Source organism: Heloderma suspectum, chromosome 1, assembly GCF_057233095.1.
Source record: "Heloderma suspectum isolate Gila_16-S chromosome 1, 16-S_ref, whole genome shotgun sequence".
Lineage (NCBI taxonomy): Eukaryota > Metazoa > Chordata > Lepidosauria > Squamata > Helodermatidae > Heloderma > Heloderma suspectum.
In genome coordinates this window covers 119,498,359-119,521,087 of record NC_139458.1, presented here as the reverse complement: position 1 = coordinate 119,521,087, position 22,729 = coordinate 119,498,359, and the positions used below count along the sequence as shown (strand labels likewise).

At 44.8% G+C, this 22,729-nt stretch overlaps 1 protein-coding gene across 1 annotated transcript in view; it reads left to right on the top strand.

Moving 5' to 3' along the window:
• PLEKHA7 (pleckstrin homology domain containing A7) overlaps positions 1 to 22,729 on the top strand; it is a 297,172-nt gene that overhangs the window by 234,672 nt on the left and 39,771 nt on the right. Inside the window, exons 15-17 of the mRNA XM_084855029.1 lie at positions 2,940 to 3,020; positions 8,121 to 8,189; positions 8,299 to 8,379. Of these exons, the coding sequence (XP_084711155.1) occupies positions 2,940 to 3,020; positions 8,121 to 8,189; positions 8,299 to 8,379 (231 nt within the window). The remainder of the gene's footprint in view (positions 1 to 2,939; positions 3,021 to 8,120; positions 8,190 to 8,298; positions 8,380 to 22,729) is intronic.

Here is a 22,729-nt window from a genome sequence, read left to right as displayed (position 1 = left end):
AGCACCTCCAGCAACACCAGATAGGCTGCTCAACAAGATCAGCCTTGGATGGCCTTCTCTCTGTCCCATCAGCCAGGACAGCTAGACTTGTGAGGACGAGGGGGAGGGCCTTCTCTGTGGTGGCCCCCACTCTGTGGAACTCCCTCCCTAGGGAACTCCGCCATGCCCCCTCTTTAATGAGCTTCCGCCACGCACTAAAAATGTGGTTGTTCAGGCAGGCATTTGGGGTTGGTTAGGGTAATTTTAGAAATGTGATGTTTTTAATGTTGAATTTTATTGTTTTGAACTGTTTTTATTGTTGTACATCGCCCAGAGTGGCTGGGTGACCAGCCAGATGGGCGATTAATAAATTTAATAAATAAATACATAAATAAATACATAAAATCTCTTGTATTCAGCGATACTCGCTCCCAGGTAAGTGTACATAGGATTTCAGTTTAATATACTCATTTTAGGTTGCAGTCCTATACTCACTTGGGAGTAAGACCCATTGAGTTCAATGGGATTTACATCTTAGTAGACATCCACAGGACTGTCCTGTTAGTGACAGTAATTTAGAAGGAGCTCTGGATTGGGGAATATCTCAGAAACTGAATTTCCTGCATGCTAGGGAAGATGTTCTGATTTTCAATGTCAGCAAACAACCTGTTTTTAGAACGTGAGAGGTGTGATTTGTGGAACAACCCAAACCCTCAGTTGAAGCTGATTATTTTGCAGAAAGATCAGCACAGACCTAATGACAACCTATGGCTAAGGGTAGCAGGGGGAATTTGTGTGCAAAGGGGGAGTTGATGAACAAGGCACAATCTCATGGACCATTCTGAATTCCTTAACCATAGTTAAAGGATGTTATGTGTGCATTTGCCCAGAGTGTGGGAACACAATCATAACGTACACAGTCACAAATTCATGGAGGATAAGGCTATCAGTGGCTACTAGTCCTGATGGCTATATGCTGCCTCCAGTACCAGAGGCGATACACCTATGTACACCAGTTGCTGGGGAACATGACTGGGAGGGTGCTGTTGTACTCATGTCCTACTTGTGAGTTTCCCACAGGCAGCTGGTTGACCACTGTGTGAATAGAACTTTGGACCTTTGATCTGATCCAGCATGGCTGTTATGTTCTTAAGCTGACTAAGGTCAGAATAGTTTTTTGGTTCCTGGTCCACACAAGAAAACAAAGATATATTCAAAGTTTGTTATGCATTCTTAAGAGAGAAATGGAATGTTTATTTATTTATCTGCCATTAGGCAGTTTTGATCCTTTCCCAGACCAGAGGTGGGTGGAAAAAGTTAGAGGGTTTTTTTTAAATGTATTTTAAAAATACAATTAAATTGAAATATTTTAAAAAACAAAACAAAATATAATGAAAATAAGCAAAACAAAACCGATAAAACACCAGATTACTAAATATTAGGCAAACATAGCAGGGAAACAATTCCAATTATCACAAAAAGCTTGTGTAAACAAAACAGATTAACCCTGTGCCTAAAAGATAACAGAGTCAATACCATACAGGTGTCTCTGGGGAGGGTATTCTTACATGGGGGCACCACCATAGAAAAGGCCATTTCTGGTAGCCTCCTGTCTAATTTTTGGAGGTAGGAGCACCCAGAGCAACCTTAGCAAACAGAGAGGTGGAAGGAGATCCTTTGAGTCTTGAGGACATGAATCCCATGGCAGTCCACTTGCTGCTGAAGGGGCTCTGGGGCAAGATAAATGGGACCTGCAGAATGTATACCTTGGTGCGTGTCCTTCAAAACTAATTCCCTTCCCCGCTTCCAGAATCCTTTCACTGGCAAAGGGCCAGAGAAAAAGTCCTTTGGAGAAGAAATTTTGCCTTTGAATTCCTCAGAGCTAAGTTTCTTCCCCCACCCTAGGATCCAGGCTTAAAGTGGCCACTTGATCCCTCTCAGAGGCCGGGTTCAGAAGATCAGAGGGGAAAAGAAGCCACAGTGGCTCCTTTTCCCTGCCCCACAGCTTGATGTAGGGGTTATGGGGTGGTTTGGAAGCCAACCCTTCCACACACCTCGCTGGGTTCGGATGACACGGTAACCTGCACCACAGCAAGGATAATTCAGGAAATGGCGGGTGCGCGAGCAGCACACGCGGGGCAGGGAAAAGAAGGCACGGTGGCTTCTTTTCCTCTGCTGATCATCCAGACCCAGCCAGACTGTTGAACTTTGGCTACTGGGTGGCATAGAAATGTAATTAATAAATAATTAAACTTTCCACCCTTTAGGCCAAAGAAATGTCTGCGCATAGATACCCCACTTTGAAAATATAGGTAACGATATGTATGTTAGTGAAGAAGGTATTGGAAAGGTGTCATCTCTTTGTTCATTGGAGCAAGTTGGTAAAATTTGCAATCCACAAGCGCTCTAGCAGTCAGAACACAGCATCGTGTTGAAGGCTGTTTCATATTTAAGCACATATAACCAGACAAATTTGCATAACTAAGCAGCCTGAGAGACTAGTGTACTTTTACAGTATTTTTTTAAATTCAGGGTCCATAGGTTATGTTCCATAACTGAAAAAGTAGTTAATTCAACCTTGAGAAGATAGTAGTTCCAAAAACTCAGGTGATTATAGAAAAGAAGAGCACATGAGAAGGAAAGGAGTTTTAAGTACTTCTTCCCTATCCATTCCTCCTGCCACACCTGTTTCCAAGGAATAGTGTTAGAATACCAAATATATGCAGCAAGGAAATACCATGCTATTAAAACAATACTATGGGTTGTATCCAGTGGGTTGTATCCAGTGTTAGTCTAACTTAAGTCCCATTCATTTCAATGGGCCTACTCTAACTAGGACTAACACTGGATACGACCCTATAAGTATATTTTCATTTTCCTGACTATTTTATTGTTCACTGGCTTCTCATGTCAACTTTTCCTTTATAACAAGATATGTATTAAAATTTTGTTTGAAACAGATAAAAAATAATGGACCTCTGATCAACATGGTTTACAAAGTGCTAAAGAGCTCAGCACAAGGGTTACTGTCCAGTATAAATGTAAGATTGCCTGTAACGGAAATGTAACCATTCCATTGCTTTCTCAAATGGCAGTCAATGTTTATATAGCTAAGCATCCACAGGTATCTCATGATACATATATAATACCACAGCTTCCTGCAAGATGTGTGTTTTTGGGGCTTTGTGCAGTATTATTGGCTGGCCTGGTAGTGCTTGGTTTCATTTTCTCATGTGTTGGAAACTAGTGGTGGTGATTCCATTTTTATATTTATAAAAATACAAAAGCATGCTAACTACGTTTTAATTTTGCTGCTTTGACAATGAATTAATTTTAAATATATTATTATATAACTGCATATTTTTCTCTTCAGTTCAGTGTTTATCTTCTAGATTGCAGAAAGGTTCCCTTGCTTGCATATTTGTTGTTATACCAATTATTTATATTTTGTTATGCCAATATATAGTATGTCTCAGTGTCTTCCTCATCTTAGAAAGTTTTAAATTCACAAAATATTCTGAGTAAGCATTTAAAAAATAAAGAGTGCTTTACTGCAGTGAAAAAAACCTAAATATAGATATTGCCAAAAGGCAATATGCCCTCCTGTGTTTGATGATCTGGCTTCCATTTTATCAGTTTACAATGATGGGAACTTGAAGATGGAGCTTGGACAAATAGTCATGAATGGTAAATAGAACTAATAATAGTACTAATCCTAATCCTAGCATTTATATAGTGCTTTCTGAAAGTTCAAAGCGCTTCGCATACATTGACCCAGTTCGCACATATCGGCAGCAAATCATGGGTTAAGTAACTATGGACACTATGAGTTAACTATTGGTTGTTTAACCCTTGATTAACCCATAGCAGCTGGGTTTGCACATCATGGAATAACCTCCCATTAGGCTGATTGGACACTGCATATTCAAAATGGCAGCAGCACACACCACAGCAAATCCTGAGTTAATTAACCCACGATTTGCTGCCATTATGTGTGAACTGGGCCATTATCTCAATAACCTTTGCAACAATCCTATTAGGCAGGTCAGACAGAATATCTACTTTGCAGATATATAGTTGCAGCTGAGAGATAGTAGTTGCCTGAGGCTGCCTCCTGAATTCATGGATAAAGTGAGTTTTGAACTGATGATTTCCTGGTTCACTGCCCATGCTCTTCGCCACTTCATTATACTAGCTCTTGCCTGATACCTCAAAAGCTGAATAACAATTTAAAATACTCTTGCGTAGACTATGGTGGCTTATCGCCTTAGGTGATCTTATGTGGTCCCAAGAGGTCTTATCAAATTTTAACTGAGACATGATAAAAATGTTTGTCCATGGTTTTGATTTGGGGGAAAGAAAAATGTATTCAAGTTCGCACAGTCTGACTTGGATTCCTGTATTGAGCAGGGGGTTGGACTCGATGGCCTTGTAGGCCCCTTCCAACCCTACTATTCTATGATTCTATGATAAGTTGTAAGTACTGGAAATAGTCTTCAGTTTAATGTGGCATACTGTACGTAATATGCACAAAAGGTTTAAGTGTACATATGTGCATAGGTTGCTATGCATACGTGCAGGAGTCCCCAACCCTTTTGGGCTGGTAGGCACATTTGAAATATTAAGAGAGTGTTGTAGACGCTTTCACAAAAAGGCTGCCATGGTGGCATGGCTCAACACAAAACTCCCATTTCCCAGAAGCCAAATAGTTGAGACTAACAGAAAAGTAAGCTGCCCAATAATCTAAGCACAAGGCAGAAGTGGGGGCTGAGCTCCAAGCACAAAACCACTCTTTTGAACCCACAGTTCTGCTCCAGCACCTATTTCACGGACGGCAAACTGCTGAGGCTGAGACAAGTAACTTGATCAAGAAACAAATGCCAAATCACATATTTGCCCTGACAGAGCAGAACAAAATACCCATTTCCCAGAAGACAAACTGCTGATGTTCAAAGAAACACATACACACACTCATAGGCAAGTCACCCACCAGCACCATATAGCCACCCCCACCGGCAAAACACACACCAGGCAAGTGCACACATGTACATCCCAGGCAAACACCCCACACACACAACAAACCAGCTAACACCCCCCTTCTTCTAAGACAAGCAAAAGTGCTCCCTCATTTCCTGTCATCCTCTTTCGCCTCCAGAATGCTCCCTACCACCCCATCTTACTTTTTTCTTTTTTTCTGGGTGGCTGGGCATGCTTCAGATTGAAGCACTGCACTATAGCTGCTCACCATCTTGGAAAAAAAGATGGCACACTCCTCACCATTGGCTATGCTGGCTGGGACTGATTGGAGTCCTAGCCCAACAACATCTGGAGGGGCACACATTCCCCACCACTGCATTAGAGGCACCGGCATTATGATAGGCCAGACTTGTTAACCAATTTAAAATAATATTTAATACAGTAATCACTTTACAAAGTATTAGTCTTACCTGAAAATTGGCTGATAGATAAAATCACTTCCGTAAAGTGCCAAGAAGATTGTAGTGGAAATTACAGCTTTGTATAGTAGTTCCCAGACTTCTGTTTTGTTTGTTCAGACCTTTTTGTGTAGTACTGCCATGTTTATCTTAGATACCTTTCCCCTGTGTGTTCTTTGCAATGGGTGTATGCAGTGGGTGTTCCATAAGCCCTTTTCTGATCGTGTTCACTTGTTCAACACTAGGTCTGCTCCACTGTTTGACAGGCTCTGCTCCAACTTACGTGTAATTATAATAATATATAGAAAGAGCATTGTTCATACAACTCTGTGCAGGGAGGGCTCTCTCCACATGTTCAGGAACCCTAAAAAAGCACTACATGCACAAAAATTGGTTTTTAAAAAGCTATAATCTGCTTCAATGAAAGGTTGTCTCCCAGCTACGCAGGGTAGAGGACCAGGCAGCTCTCCTGTCAGTTCTGTGATCAAGAAAATTGTTGAGGTCACCTATGATGGAAGGATTTTCACTCTGTTTTGTACTCATCTGGCACTGTTATCTAGGCTTGTCTAATCTATGAGGGCAGTTGTGTATTTCTCTCTTGTCTCTACTATTATGAGGCTAGTGCTTATCCTTTAAGAGGCATCCTCACTCCACTCAGATCTGCACTAAAAACATGAGGTCTCCATCTGAGGCTGTGGCACTACCACTGAAGCTTCTTCATGTGATGCAGAGGGGTACAGTGGGTATAGAGTGGTACAATGCTCCTTCTATCCTCTATAGTGCAGGAAGTTAGCACCACATAGGGCTAAAATATTTCATTCTGGCTACCAGCTGCATATTGCAAGTGAAAGTTGTATGTATATAGAATCATAGAATAGTAGGGTTGGAAGGGGCCTACAAGGCCATCGAGTCCAACCCCCTGCTAAGTGCAGGAATCCAAGTCAGAGCATCCCTGACAAATGGCTGTCCAGCCTTGTCTTGAAGGCCTCCAGTGTGGGAGAGCCCACCACCTCCCCAGGTAATTGGTTCCATTGTCGTATTGCTTTTACAGTCAGGAAATTTTTCCTGATGTTCAGCCGGAATCTGGCTTCCTGTAACTTGAGCCCATTATTCCGTGTCCTGCAGTCTGGGATGATCAAGAAGAGATCCTGGCCTTCTTCTCTGTGACAACCTTTGAAGTACTTGAAGAGTGCTATCATATCTCCCCTCAGTCTTCTCTTCTCAAGGCTAAACGTGCCCAGTTCTTTCAGTCTCTCTTCATAGGGCTTTGTTTCCAGTCCCCTGATCATCTTTGTTGCCCTCCTCTAAACCCTCCCCAGTTTGTCTGCATCCTTCTTAAAGTGTGGTGCCCAGAACTGGACACAGTACTCCAGATGAGGCCTAACCAGTGCTGAGTAGAGGGGAACTAGTACTTCCCAGGATTTGGCAACTATGCTTCTATTAATGCAGCCCAAAATAGCATTAGCCTTTTTTGCAGCCATATCACATGGTTGGCTCATATTCAGCTTGTGATCGACAACAATTCCAAGATCCTTCTCGCTTGTAGTGTTGTTGAGCCACGTATCCCCCATCTTGTAACTGTGCATTTGGTTTCTTTTTCCTAGGTGCAGAACCTGGCATTTATCCCTATTAAATGTCATTCTGTTGTTTTCTGCCCAGCGCTCCAGTCTATCCAGATCACTTTGAATTTTGTTTCTGTCTTCCAAAGTATTAGCTATCCCGCCCAATTTTGTGTCATCTGCAAATTTTATCAGCAGTCCGTGCACCTCCTCCTCCAAGTCATTAATAAAAATGTTGAAGAGCACTGGGCCCAGGACTGAGCCCTGCGGTACCCCACACGTTACCTCTCCCCAGTTGGAGAAGGTCCCATTGATAAGCACTCTTTGAGTCCGATTCTGTAGCCAACTGTGGATCCACCGGATCGTTGTTTCATCTAGCCCACTTTGAGCTAGTTTGCTCATCAGGATATCATGGGGCACTTTGTCGAAAGCTTTGCTGAAGTCGAGGTATATGATGTCTACAGCATTCCCACGGTCTACAAGGGAGGATACTTGATCAAAAACAAATATGGAACTTTGCTTTTTGGATTCATTTAAATCCAATTTTTAAAAGGACCACTGCACGTGTAGAACATCACTGACACACGTTTGGATCAGGGCCAATATATCAACTGCAGTATAGTCACTGACCACCAGCTGTGGTCTTTACAAATGTGAAGGCATTTGTAGAACTATGCATTTTTAAAAAAATAAGCCCAAGAAACCTAAGCATTTGAAATTGAACTAGTGGTTCTTAATTTTAATTTCTTAATTTTAGGCATAAATATTCAAAGGGTTGAATCGGATTAGTATTATGCCATTTGCTGGAAGGATGTAATCCAACCTGCTCTGCTCTATTTTGTGTTAATATAAAAAGGGTTTGTTTAGGGCTCCCATATAAGATTTATCGAATGCATGGAGGCTGGGCAGCTGCACCAGTTGTTTAGAGTTCACATTGTTGAAATAGAACTCTAGAGGTAATAACAACTCTAGTTATGTTTTAAAAGATCTCAGTTTTTATGTCATATATTTGAAATGATTATAGTGTTAGATCACCCTAAAAATGTAGAGGAAATTAATAAAGGTTTTTCCATATAGAGTGGTTCTTTTGTTTGTAACTGTTCTCTTATTACTTCTGAATTTTACTTTTAAATCTTCTCTTTTTTAGGTGACAGGGCGTGATACAATAAAGGAACGAAATACAAAACCCATCAGGATAGGAGAGAGTGATATTGATGTAAGTATAAAACATCACTTTACAAAGGATGCAGCTGTCTTTCCGAACCAAGCAAAACCCAGCCATGTTTTATTGATCTAACCTTCTGTATATATGTTCTTATCTATAGGTGAAGCTTAGTGTTTTCTGTGAACAAGACGGGATTCTGCAAGACCTAGAAGACAAAATAAGAGCTCTTAAGGAAAATAAAGTAAATATTATGCAATCCCACACACACCTTATTTTTGTAACAGGCTGTGCAATCAAAATATGAAAATCATTGCAATTGCTTATTTTGAATGGTATGATCATCTGTTGTGCTCATAGTGGGGAGAGGGTTGAAAATAGGAAATACAATAATTCGGAAAATATATGTCAGAGGCCACCATTGTTTTGCTTCCAGCCCAGCTGTTTGGGTATTGAACCGAAATGATAATGATCAAGACAAGACAACAGTTGTTGATAACTGCTGCCCATAATCAACCCTGCGTAGACAAGCTCTCACCCCTTCATGGATCACTGCCTTGTTGTGGTGAAGGGGCTTGCATAACTCAGTGAAGCCATAAACTATGCCGTGCAGGGCCACGGACAAGACGGACAGGTCATGGTGGAGAGTTCTGACAAAAAGTGGTCTACTGGAGAAGGAAATGGCAACCACTCCAGTATTCTTGCCAAGAAAACCCCATGGAATGTATCACAAGGCTAAAAGATATGACGCCGGAAGATGAGCCCCTCAGGTCGGAAGGTGTCCAATATACTGGAAAAGCAGTACTGGGGTACAATCTCAAAAACGATAGAATGATCTCAGTACGAATCCAAGGCAAACCATTCAACATCACAGTAATTCAAGTCTATGCCCCAACCACCGATGCCGAAGAAGCTGAGGTTGATCGGTTCTATGAAGATCTGCAACACCTTCTAGAACTAACACCAAAAAAAAGATGTCCTCTTCATCATAGGGGATTGGAATGCTAAAGTAGGAAGTCAAGAAATAACCAGGATAACAGGCAAGCATGGCCTTGGTGTACAAAATGAAGCAGGACAAAGGCTAATAGAGTTTTGCCAAGAGAACACGCTGATCATAGCAAACACTCTTTTCCAACAGCACAAGAGGCGACTCTACACATGGACATCACCAGACGGTCAATATCGAAATCAGATTGATTATGTCCTTTGCAGCCAAAGATGGAGAAGCTCTATACAGTCAGTAAAAACAAGACCTGGAGCTGACTGTGGCTCAGATCATGAGCTGCTTGTTTGAAAAATTTCGGCTTAAATTGAAGAACGTAGGGACAACCACTAAACCATTCAGGTATGACCTAAATCATATCCCTGATGAATATACAGTGGAGGTGAGGAATAGATTTCAGGGATTAGACCTGATAGACAGAGTGCCTGAGGAACTATGGATGGAGGTCCGTAACATTGTTCAGGAGGCAGCAACTCAATCCATCCCAAAGAAAAAGAAATGCAAGAAAGCAAAGTGGCTGTTTGATGAGGCTTTACAAGTAGGGATGTCAGAGAATTCTGCCACGGATCTCGGTGAGGCCGAATGTCAGTGCATTCGGCCCCCCGACCTCGGTGGTGGAACGGCCTGCCGCCCCCCCGCGCATCCTCCCCAGGACGAGACTCACCTGGGGCGGATCTTCCGGGCGGCAGCAACTCCATCGGCGGCTTCGGCGGTGGCGGCGGCCAGTCTTCCGACCGGCTGCTGCCACCACCATTTCCAAGCTTGTGTGAAAAAAAAAAAAAGACGTGATAGGCTACATAAAGATTTACGTAGCCTATCATGGTTAGGTTTAAAAAAGAAAAGAAAGAAAAGACATGATAGGCTACGTAAATCTTTACGTAGCCAATCATGGTTGGGTGGGTTTAAAAAAACAAACACCGCATAAGCAAATGGCGGCGGCTACGGCCACCGCCATTTGCGTTCCTTCTTTTTACCGTCTTAATCTACGTAAATATTTATGTAGACTATGACGACGAAAATAAAGGGGAACGCAAATAGCGTAGCGGGCGCTATTTGCGTCCCCTTTTGATTCGCCATTTTAGCCTACATAAAGATTTACGTAGGCTAAAATGGTGAATGAAAAAGGGACGCAAATAGCGCCTGCTATGCTATTTGCGTTCCCCTTATTTTCGCCATCATAGTCTACGTAAATATTTACTAAGATGGCCAAAAAGAAGGAATGCAAATGGCGGCGGCCATAGCCGCCGCCATTTGCATACGCGTTTTTTCTTTTTTTACCCAGAGCCCTCCACGGCCAGAAATCCGGCTGCGGACGGCTCTGGCCTGGCCAGGCTGGGCCTGGCCGGCTGCTCCACGGAGCTGCCGCGAGCACAGCCGGCCGTTCGAGGATTCCGGGGGGAGGAACGGAGCGCCTACCCCCCCACCATCAACATAATCCGCAAAAGGTAAGTCACTTTCGTACATCCCTATTTACAAGTAGCTGAGGAAAGGAGGGAAGCAAAAAGCAAGGGAGAAAGGGGAAGATCTATCCAACTGAATGCAGAGTTCCAGAGAATAGCAAGGAGAGACAAGAAGGCCTTCTTAAATGAACAATGCAAAGAAATCGAGGAAAACAATAGAATGGGAAAGACTAGAGATCTTTTCAAGAAAATCAGAGATCTCAAGGGAACGTTTTGTGCAAAGACGGGCATGATAAAGGACAAAGAAGGCAGGGACCTAACAGAAGCAGATGAGATTCAGAAGAGGTGGAAAGAATACACAGAAGAACTATACAGGAAAGATCTGAATGTCCCTGATAGCCATGATAGTGCAGTCACTGAACTTGAGCCGGACATCCTCGAGAGTGAAGTCAAGTGGGCCTTAGGAAGCATTAGTAACAACAAAGCTAGCGGAGATGACAGTATTCCAGCTGAGCTATTTAAAATCCTAAAAGATGATGCTGTTAAAGTGCTGCACTCAATATGCCAACACATTTGGAACACTCAACAGTGGCCACAAGATTGGAAAAGGTCAGTTTACATTCCAATTCCAAAGAAGGGCAATGCCAAACAGTTGCGCTCATTTCACATGCCAGAAAGGTGATGCTCAAAATCCTACAAGCTAGGCTTCAGCAGTATGCGAACCGAGAACTACCAGAAGTACAAGCTGGGTTATGAAGAGGCAGAGGAACTAGAGATCAAATCGCCAACGTTTGCTGGATCATGGAGAAAGCAAGAGAATTCCAGAAAAACGTCTATTTCTGCTTCATTGACTACGCTAAAGCCTTTGATTGTGTGGATCACAACGAACTGTGGCAAATTCTTAAAGTGATGGGAATACCAGACCACCTTACCTGTTCCCTGAGAAACCTGTACCGAGGGTCAAGAAGCAACAGTAAGAACCGGACATGGAACAACCGATTGGTTCAAAATTGGGAAAGGAGTACGACAAGGCTGTATATTGTCACTCTGCTTATTTAATTTATATGCAGAGTACATCATGAGAAACACCGGGCTGGATGAATCACAGGTCGGAATTAAGATTGCCGGGAGAATTATCAACAACCTCAGATACGCAGACGATACCACCCTAATGGCAGAAAGCAAAGAGGATCTAAAGAGTGGAGAGTGCAAAAGCTGGTTTGAAACTCAACATTAAAAAAAGTCAGATCATGGCATCTGGCCCCATCACTTCCTGGCATATAGAAGGGGAAGAAATGGAAGCAGTGACAGATTTTACTTTCTTGGGCTCCAAGATCACCGCAGACGGTGACTGTAGCCATGAAATTAAAAGACGCTTGCTCCTTGGGAGGAAAGCTATGGCAAACTTAGACAGCATAGTAAGAAGCAGAGACATCACCTTGCTGACAAAGATTCGTATAATCAAAGCTTTGGTTTTCCCAGTAGCAACTTAAAGCTGTGAGAGCTGGACTATAAGGAAGGCTGAGCGCCGAAGAATTGATGCCTTCGAACTGTGGAGCTGGAGAAGACTCTTACGAGTGCCCTGGACTGCAAGGAGGTCAAATCAGTCAATCCTAAAGGAAATCAACCCTGACTGCTCCTTGGAAGGACATATACTGAAGCTGAAGCTCAAATATTTTGGCCACCTAATGCGAAGAGAAAAGTCATTGGAAAAGACCCTGATGCTGGGAAAGATTGAAGGCAAAAGGAGAAGGGGACTGCAGAGGATGAGATGGCTAGATAGCATCACCAATGCAATGAATATGAATTTGAGCACACTCCGGGAGAGAGCGGAGGACAGGAAGGCCTGGCGTGCTATGGTCCATGGGGTCACGAAGAGTCGGACACGACTTAACGACTGAACAACAACAGACAAGCTCTCAAACACCCCCGCTTATAGGAATGCATTGACCGGCCAAATTTGGTTTTCTGATATATATCTAATCAAATGAGGATTGTGGACTACATCAATACTGAAATGTTGGTAGCATCATCAATAGTGTATCACAGCAAAAGTGAACAAGAACTAAAGATGTACTAGTAATATCGACAAGCTGGATTTGAAATTAAGAATATGGTGAAAACAAAAATGATTTAGTGAGGTTTTGAATGCAGTTTTGACATATTCCAATTACATTAATGGATTAATCTGTTTTCTGAATCAAGTATCTTTGACACCTTCGTTATTTGTAGAATGGTTCTTTTTTTTCGTTTCCTTTGTACAGATTCATCCTTCTTGGTGTTCAACTGGGATTTTGGAGTGCCATTTGTATTAGAAAATTAGCTTATGTTCATAGATTTTAAAGACCTCCTTGAGAATTTGTTTAATTTATGGATAAGATAATGGCAATATTGACTGTACTAATGATATTATGTCTAGTGATAGGGATGAGTCTGAAATTATATGGGTTTTGATCTAGAATTTCTGAGGTCCATAATTCCTGTTGGATTGTACCTAACTCACACCCAGGGCCTGGGCCAATCTGACTGTATTTATGTGGATGAAAGGAACAAACCACAGACACCAACTTATATGGGTTATTAAATTGGCCACAACTTTATTGATTTGAATAGGATTGGCAGAGGCATAGGGCATGGATCTCCCATTGGGCAGCCTGCCTGCTGCCCAATATTCCTTCCTGGCCTGCCTGCCAGGAGTGTTGGTGATGGGTGAAAGGGTCAGAGGCCCACCATGGCGCAGATCGCTAATGTGAACCCTTTCCCTCCACTCTGGATGTGGCATGCCTGCAGCCACCACGCTGGCCTGGTCTTGGTGCCACACCCACCCAGATCCCTTAAGGGGATCCCACCTCAGGGAAGCAAGAAGCCCAGTCTCACTCTCCCTTCCAAGTTGATCCAGCCCAATGCCTATCACTCCACAAGAGGTGGGTGTGTCTCACCATTTCCCCTGCCTTGCTGCCAACCTATTTTTGATGCCATATCGGATATCATCTAACCAAAGCTGATTGCCCATGTTGGAGAGGTGCATGCCATCAGGCCTGAACAGCTCTTCCCAGCTAAATGTGATGCTGTGGTGCCTTATGACCTGCCCACCTTAGGCTTCTATGAACTACCGCATGGCCTTGTTCATTTTCCTTCTGGCCACATCTACTTTTGCTGGGTCTTTGGCCCACCTCCAAATGTGTCTCCCCAGCAGTTCTGTCATAATATGGTCACACCTGGCAGACAATGCTGCACCTCCAGGATGTCTCTCTGACCCACACTGATCAAATCCTGTCCTTTTTGTGCCCCCAGATCGTTCTCACCCAATTGTATGATGATGGCATCAGGGTGGCTGTGTGTTGCAGCATGTCCTAACACCATTGGTTTCAGTTCATCCCAGAGCATGCCCCTCCGGCACAGCCCGGTCAGCGTTATCCCTTGACATAGACCTAAGCTGATGCCCAATCCATTCCATAATGCGTGCTGCCACGCCCAGTGTACGATGCTGTGCCCGCAGATCCAGACTGATATGATGTTGTGCTCCGCACCTATAAAACAGATAAAATCAATGATGAGAGGCCCTTACTCGAATGTATGATCTCAAGGCCAATGACTTCCAACAATCGATTGCCTGTATTCTAGTTTCTGGCTTTCCCCACTCGACTGCAGTTGTGGCTGCCCCAATACTGAAGGAATGTGATCTGAACTCCTGGGGTGAGAGGCCCAAGGTGCTGATACAAACCCATAGTATGCTCACTGGTTGGTATCTGATGAGTAGAGTTAGGTCCTGATGTATAAAGAATGGACCTGGGCTCCTAGGCCGCACAGCTAAAAGGCCCTAGCTGCCCTCAGGGGGCCGGGGACCTCCTCAGGTGAACTAGCCAGTCTTTGAATGTCTGATCTTAAGGTGTATGCCCTGTGACAGTATTGTTACGTCTTGGACATCTAGGGCCTGTCCGGAGCTATCTGATTTGGATGCGGCCACCAATTTGCTTACCCGTAATGCTCCAACAAAGGCCAAGGTGAAGGCTGCCCTGAATAACTTGTCTTCATACCCAGACCAGCACAGCTTGTTGGCCTTATGGCACAGCTTCCTAGCAGATTAAATGTTATGGGCCTTCTCCCATCAGGAGCTGCTGGTTTCTCTCGGCGCCAGCTCTCTAATGCCTTTCTAGCCCGAAGGAAAGTGCAGGGATCGGGCCCCTCATATGCCTTACTGAAGAAAGAGATGGCTGCTAGATGGATGGACATGGTTTTGGGTGCAAGGCCCTGATCCCATAGGGATGCCAGATATTGTAGGACCATTGCTTCGGATGGGGGCCAGCTGCCCTGTTCTCCCCTGCTGATGGCAAAGGCGCTAAATGTGTTAGCTACTGATGTGTATGAGCACAATGTGGATTTTGAGACCAAGCTAAATACTCACTGCATTATTGCTAGCTCCCAAGTGCCCACAGCTCCTCTGGGAATGGGTCTGGACAGATTCTCACATCTGGTGCCAACAACTGGAATCTCTCTTCCTGGAACCGAGACAGGGCATCAGCAATTTTGTTATCCACACCCAGGACATGTCGTGCTGAAAACAGGATATTGTTTCAAAACAAATTTTCTGACAAGTCGCATGACTCTGTTTGAGCGTGACGTCTGGCTGTTAGTGACTCTGACTACTGCTTGATTGTCGCAGCAGAAGTGTACCCCCTGTCCCTGAATCTTTCTCTCCAGATATACACTGCCACCAGGATGGGAAAAAATTCCAAGGAAGTGAGGTCTTGTGTGTTGCCTGTATCATGCCAGTGGGTTGGTCACCTTCTTGCACACCAGTGCCCTTGGAAGAAGACCCTGAACCCCAAGCTCCTGAAGCATCTGATTGAATTTGTAGCTGCGCTCCTGCCTCAAGATGATCTTGCCAGAATGATATGCCATTGTACTCAGACAAGAAGCACAACCATACCCCTCAAGTCCTCCTTCATGCCTTTTGTTATTCTAAGGTGATGGTGTGGTGACAGGATTCTGGCTGTTGACCTAGTCAAGCAGGCACAGAAGGCTCTGCCAGGTGAAATGACTCTACATGCGAAATTGAGGTGGCCCAGGAGGGCCAGCATTTCCCTCAAGGTGCATTTCTGGTGCTGCCGCTGTAGCTCTATCATGCGCTGCAGGGCAGCTGGCTTGCCTGGTGGCAGGCTGGAAGAGACTGTATCTAGCTGTATGCCTAAGTAGACCGGTTTTGTGACTGGTCTTTCAGTTTTATCCTGTGCCGGTTATCCTAACTCACAGGCCAGACCCTGAAAGGCTTGCAAGAAGGCTTGGCATTCACCCATGTTTGCAGCCTTGGCAAAGAGGAAATCATCCAGATAGTGTGTGACCTGAGGGTGACTTTAACTGCCCATTCCAGGAAGGTACTAAACGTTTCAAATGCTGCACAGGCTATTGAGCATCCCATTGGCATGGCCTTATCCACATACCAGTGGTCATCAAACTTGAAACCTAGCAGGTTGAAGTCCTGTGGGTGCACTGGTAGCAGCCTGAAGGCCGATGGTATGTCACACTTGGCCATCAAGGCGCCCCTACCACAAGATTTCACAATGCTTACCGCCTGGTCAAATGAGGCATACTGAACCGATCAGAGCTCCATTGGTATGGCATCACTGATCAAGGCCCCTTTTGGGTATGATAGGTGATGGATAAGTCTGAACTCTCCCGGGGACTTCTTGGGCACAATTCCTAGTGGTGAAACCCTCAGATTTGGTATTGAAGGTGCAGAGAAGGGTCTGGTTACCCTGCCAGCCTTGCGCTCCTTCTCTATCTTGGCTGCCACCACTTCTGGCATGTCCCTAGCAGTCTTAAGACTTGGTGCATCTGTGGCTATATGTTCCAAATATAGAACAAATGGGATGTGAAAACCCTGTGTGAAACCCTCCCATAGATAATGTGCTGCCTTCATGTTCGGATAGCAGTCTAGGAGGGGGCAAAGGGCATCTAGAATAATTGGTGTGTCTACTATCCCCAACGCCCCTACCTCCGTCCCTAGCTCACTATTTCTTAGGGGCTGTGGCCAAATTGGGGGTGGGTGCAGATAGCCAGGCACCATCCCTTTCCCCATAGCTAACCCCTGATCCTCTAGAGCCCCGAAAGGAGCCCTGGCCCCATTGGGTCCATGGGCAAGAGGACTGAGGGTGGGGGCTCAAGCAGATTTTACAGTCATGGTGGAATTTGCACCATGCTCTTTGACACTTGCCCTGATTGAACTCCCAGCACACCTTACGAAGGGCATCTCGTCTTGCCTGTGGCCTGACTTGATGAAAGGACTCAGGCCTATCCCTTATGTGTGGTCCCACTATCAATAGCCATAGTTTATCATTTAGGAGGTCCCAACAGGCCTAGGGGTTGTGGGATGCTCTTCTGCGGAAGGCCTGGTCATATTCAGTGGCTGCAGTGTCAGCCGCTAATGCTTTGGCCCTGAGCACCATGCAGTAATGATTAATTAATGGCATGCCCTCTCTAGGTGGGCAGATGCTACTACCCCCATGTATACACCATGTCCTGCGAGCCAGTTAGAGAATGACCTCTCCACCTCATCTCTCTGCTCCCCCTTGCTGCTGTTCTTCCCTTTTGTCTCACCTTTCCCTTCCTCCATTGCTAGTTTTAATAGCAAGAACTTGTCTACATAATCACCATCCAAGATTTGCTCCCTCACCTTTAGTGAAAGGTGAATGCTGGGGGGATCCCCATTGTCCCCGTATGTAGGGGTGATGGTCTTGTCATCTGTGCTGCTCTCCTGTTGCTCTCACCTCCCCAGGCTTTCCTTTCCCTTGCATTCTTTCCCCTGAGGTACAGTGCCCACCCAGGGAGGCCAGGGGTATGGGCTCCCACTGCCCAGTAATCCCTGGCTGGTATTGGGGCCCCTTCCTCTGAAGAGGAGGTCCCACCTGATATTCCCCCACTGTCTGTCTCCCCTCTGCGCTTCTTGGGCTTTGTCTTGTCTTTTTGACTCTTCTGAGGTTTCCTGGCCTTGGCCTTGCCCACCCTGGTGGTAGTGGGTTCCTCCTCTTCACTTGAATCTCCTGCTGTTCCCTGGAGTCCTCCCTTTGGGGCTGTGCTGTTGTGCGGCATGGTGCAGAAGGCCATGTTGCCTTTGTGGGCTGATTGGCAGGAACCCTTGGAAAGGATGCTGCCATCTGTTCCATGTGCTCATTGAAACGATTCAGTGCCTGCATTAGGCCTTCCATCAGTGCACTGTTGTCCTGCTCCTACATATTATTACCAACCCTACTCACCCTGCCATTTTTGGGTTCACTGCCACTAGAGGCTTGGAGATGAGCCTTCTGTTGCTTACGCCCCTGGTGCAAGGCGGAGAGTAAGGTGCAACTCTAGACCGCTCCCCCCGAGCTTGCTTTCTTCGGTGGCATTCTGTTGACTAAATACTAAGAGAGAAAACAACATGAGTGACCTGTGCCCTTGCCTTTTCTGTTTGTCCCATGGGCAGTTCCTATCCCCCTGGGATGGGAGTGGCGGGGGGGAGCCCTTCCTGGTGCACAGGAAGGAGGGCGATAGCCCTTCTCGCCCCCTTGCCATGGCCCGGCATAAAGCTGTACCTAACACTGACATGCTCAACTTTGAGCCTGCCATGTGTCCATTATTATTATCATCATTATTACTGTCATTGCCATTGCTGTGGCCTAAAGCCAAGCCCAGCACCAGCCTGCTCCACTATGAGCTTGTAGCCCAGCTTTCATTGTTGTTGTTTTTAAATCATCATCATTATCATCATTATCATTACAGTCATTGCCACTGCTATGGCCTAAAGCTGAGCCTAGCCCTGGGCCTGCTCCACTATGAACTTGTAGCCCAGCTTTCATTATTTTTATCATCTTCATCATCATCACTACTACTACTAACATTGTTCTGGCCTGTAGCCCTGCCTTCATTATCATTACCGCTAACATCCTCTGCCTTGGGCTGCAGCCCAGCCTTCATCGTCGTCGTCATCATCATCATCATCATCATTGTGTTGGCCTGAAGCTGAGCCTGGCATGCTTGTACTATTGCCTGAAGCTGAGCATACCACCACACACTTCACTTTGAGCCTGTAGCTCAGCCTTCATTACCATTTTTATTTTTACTATCATTACTGTTACTATGGTATAAAGATGCATCTCAGATGGTGGCCCAACCTTCCTTATCATTATTATATGTAAATATTTCCATGGGCTGCGGGGAGGGGGGCAGGACCTAGGTTTCACCCCCACCCAATGGGGGAGAGCTAAGCATTCCCCTGACAAAGGTTTTCTAGGGGGGCTAAGGAAGGTTGAGCCACCATCTGAGATGCATCTTTATACCATAATAACAGTAGTGATAGTAAAAATAAAAATAATGATAATGAAGGCTGAGCTACAGGCTCAAAGTGAAGTGTGTGATGGTATGCTCAGCTTCAGGCAATAGTACAAGCATGCCAGGCTCAGCTTCAGGCATACTCCACTTGCCCCTAGCCTCCCTGGAAGTGGGAAATGGGGGTGGGGGCTTTCTGGCTACTGAAGGTCTCTTTGTGCCTCAGTTCAAGCCACCAGGGACTCCCCCCCCCACATGGCAACCAACCATACCAAGCCCCAAGAGGTTGCTGCTCTCCTTAATGGTTCCAATTCCCCATTTGTCTCCCCTCTTCCAAGAAAGGGCACCCCCACATGCCCTCCATGACCAGCTCCAACCTTGTTCCCACTGTTTTACTGGGCTGGTCAGCACTGGTCCAGGCAGGAACCTCGAGTCTCTTTTTCGGCCACTTTTTCTCCTCAGCTGCTCCCTCTTCTCGCAGCATCCCCCTTCCTGCTGCACCTTGGCGTTGTTTTCCTCCCAGTGAAGTTGCAATACACAGGCTAGTGGGCAAGCACCAGCCTGGTCTTTGTTTCTTTGTTTCTCCCATTCTTCTTCTGAGGAAGCTGGCAACAGCAAAGGTGCCAGCAAACACACGAGCCCTCGCTCTTTTATGAGTCTCAGACTGCCAAGAGAGGGAACTGCCCGCCGCTGTTCCCGCCAGTGGAGATAACCAGCCCTTTGATTGGTTTGGTGCTCATGCTGGGGGGAGGCGCCCCTGCCGCTGCTTCCCAGGCTCTCGCCAGCTCCCTTCCTTTCCCACCACAGGACCTGCACACGCTCACAATGGCAGCTCCCTGGTAAGTGGGGAACTGGATTTCTCATTGTTCTTTCAGTACTTGGGTGGGGAATGATGCAAATGTTTGCAGCGGCATCCAGAGCCTAAGGGCCCTGTCTCTTGCCTCCTTTAAGTGTGGAAAAGGGGTGAAGTTCACAGCAAGGGGAAGCACAGAGGCCTCTAGATGGTCATGTTCTCAATTACATAGCTGGGAGTGTGACAGTTTGAAGACCTTACCAATTTTAAATGTATGCTCTAAAATAGGATAAATTTTGAATTTTCAGCAGACATTCTCCAGATCAATCCAGTTTAATAAGACCGATTCTGAATCATATGGAAGAGGTGGGTTTTGCCCATCACTAATTGTGAGCAGGATTCAAAGAACAATTTCAGGAGAGCTCTAATCCTTGGTTGTGTCAGTTGAATGATTGATTTTGTTCTATTTAACAACAGACCCTTATTCCAAACTAGAACTGTTTTGAAAGTCTCCTCAGTTTCAAAAGTAGTCTGCCATTCCTCTTGGTGGATTGCAATTTGAGATACTCAATTTCAGAGCCTCTTGGGAATGCAGAAGTAGTTTATTTATTTTAAAACATTGATACCCTGCCTTTCCTCCTAGGAGTTCAAGCCAGCTTACAATAAAAATTTAAAAATGTAACAGTTAAAATACCTTTCAGTTTACAAATAAAAAATAAACATGAAAACAGCAGCAGAAAATAACAGCACAACTGCAATCAAAATATTTAAAATACTCTAAGAGTAAAGACAAATTAAAAACAGCAAATTAAAATCACACACTAAAAGCCTTCCTAAAAAGGAAGGTTTTTACCACACTTTTGGAAGGTCATTAATGAAGAAGGAAATACCTTGGAAGGTAGTTCCAGAGCCTAGGCTTGGCCTCCAAAAAGGCTAGTACCAACTGTCCTAGTTCCAACTAAACATCTCTCTGGGGTTGTTCAGACATAAAAAAACAATTATTTACCTGCTTCTTGGAATTTAACACATGGTCAGTGTAAATAGATTTTGCACACCCTTTTGACCATCAAAAGACTGATACTACAACACTGGAAGGATAAATGCTCACCTCCTATAATCCAATGGATTGAAGACCTAACAACACTAGCAATGTTTGAAAGAGTGGTATACTGGCGCCACTTGCAAATGAACCTATATATGGATATTTGGGCTGCTTTTATTATTTATTCATTTAAAACATTTGTATCCCACCCTATATCATTAAGATCTCAGGGCTTATCCAATTCCTGGACTCAGGAACCACCAATCCACAGTGCTTCCATCTTGTCAGGATTAAGCTTCAGTTTATTGGCCCTCATCCAGCCCATTATAGCCTCCAGGCACTGGTCCAGCACCTTCACCTCCTCAGCCAACTCCGACAACAAGGAGAAATAGAGCTCAGTATCATCCGCTTACTGGTGACACCCTACCCTAAAACTCCTAATGACATCACCCAACGGCTTCATATAGATATAGAACAGCATGGGGGATAGAATAGAACCCTTTGGCACCCCACAGCTTACTAGTCATGGGGTAGATCAGGAATCCCCCAATACTACTGTCTGGAATCAGCCCTGCAGGCAGGAGCAGAACCATTGTAAAACAGTGCCCCTAACTCCCATCCTGCAGAGCTGATCCAGTAAGATACCATGATCAATAGTGTCAAAAGCTGCTGAGAGATCCAGGAAGATCGACAGTGTAGCACTCCCCCTGTCTTTCACCCAAAGTAGGTCATCAGTCACAGCAACCAATGCCATTTCAGTGCTGTACCCTGGCCTGGAACCAGACTGAAATGGGTCCAGATAATCAGTTTCCTCCAAGAATGTCTGAAGTTGCCCAGCCACCACACACTCAAGCACCTTGCCCCAAAAGGAGATATTAGCAATGGGGCAATAGTTCTCACATGACTCTGGATCCAGGGAGGTCCTTTTCAGGAGAGGGTGCACTACAGCCTCTTTCAAGGCGGCAGGCACCACCCCCTGACAGAGTGAAGCATTTACCACCCCCTGGACCCACCCTATGAATCCACCCCTGCTAGATCGTATTAGCCAAGATGGGCAAGGGTCAAGCTTACATGTGCTGGGACAGACTGATTCAAGTGTCTTGACCATATCATCAGGCTGCAACAACTGAAACTGATCCCAGGAAACACAACCAGATGGAACATTGGACACCTCCCCAGACTCTGCGATAACTGTGGTGTCAAGTTCTGAGTGAATACAAGTGACTTCCTCCTCAAAGTGCCTAGCAAATTTATTAGAGCAAATGACTGAAGGTTCCAATCCCAATTTCTCTGAGCCCGAGCCAGATCCCAACAGGCTCTTCAACACTCAGAACTGTTCTGCCGGGCGCCATTGCGAGGATGATGTAATAGTTTATTACAGTTTATATATAATCTATTTTTTTTCTTTTTTAGAATGTTGTAATAATTGAAACTGATCTTTAAAATATGTAACTATATTAGTGATTTTTAAAGTGTTCTGTTTTGTTTGTTTTGTTTTGTTGAAACTCATAATAAAATTGATTTTTAAAATGTACAAAAGAGCCTCTGAAGATTATCTCAATAGGTGGGCAGACTTGTATGGGAGAAGGTGGTCCTTCAGATATCCTGGTCCTAGACCACTCATAGATTTAAAGGTCATCATCAACACTTTGAATTGTACCCAGAAACAAATTGGAAGCCAATGCAGCCGTTTCAACAAAGGAGTTGCATCCTTCCCTATTAACAATTGGGCTGCTGCATTCTGGACCAATTATAATTTCCAAATACTTTTCAGAACAGTTCTGTGTGGAGCATATTGCATTTGATCTAGCTATGATGTAACTAAAGCATGTTAACTTTCACCTAGACCAGATCCGAACTCTCAGGAATGGGCATAGTTTGTGCACCAGTGTCAGTTGGGCAAAGGCACTCCTGGCCACAGCCAAGACCTGAGCATCTAAGGTCAATGCCAGGTCCAGAAGAACCCAAGATCTTTGGACTCTGGGATATATGTGTATTTTGATAGACCAGCTTGCGTTTGGTGTTGATATATGTAGATCTTTAAACAATATA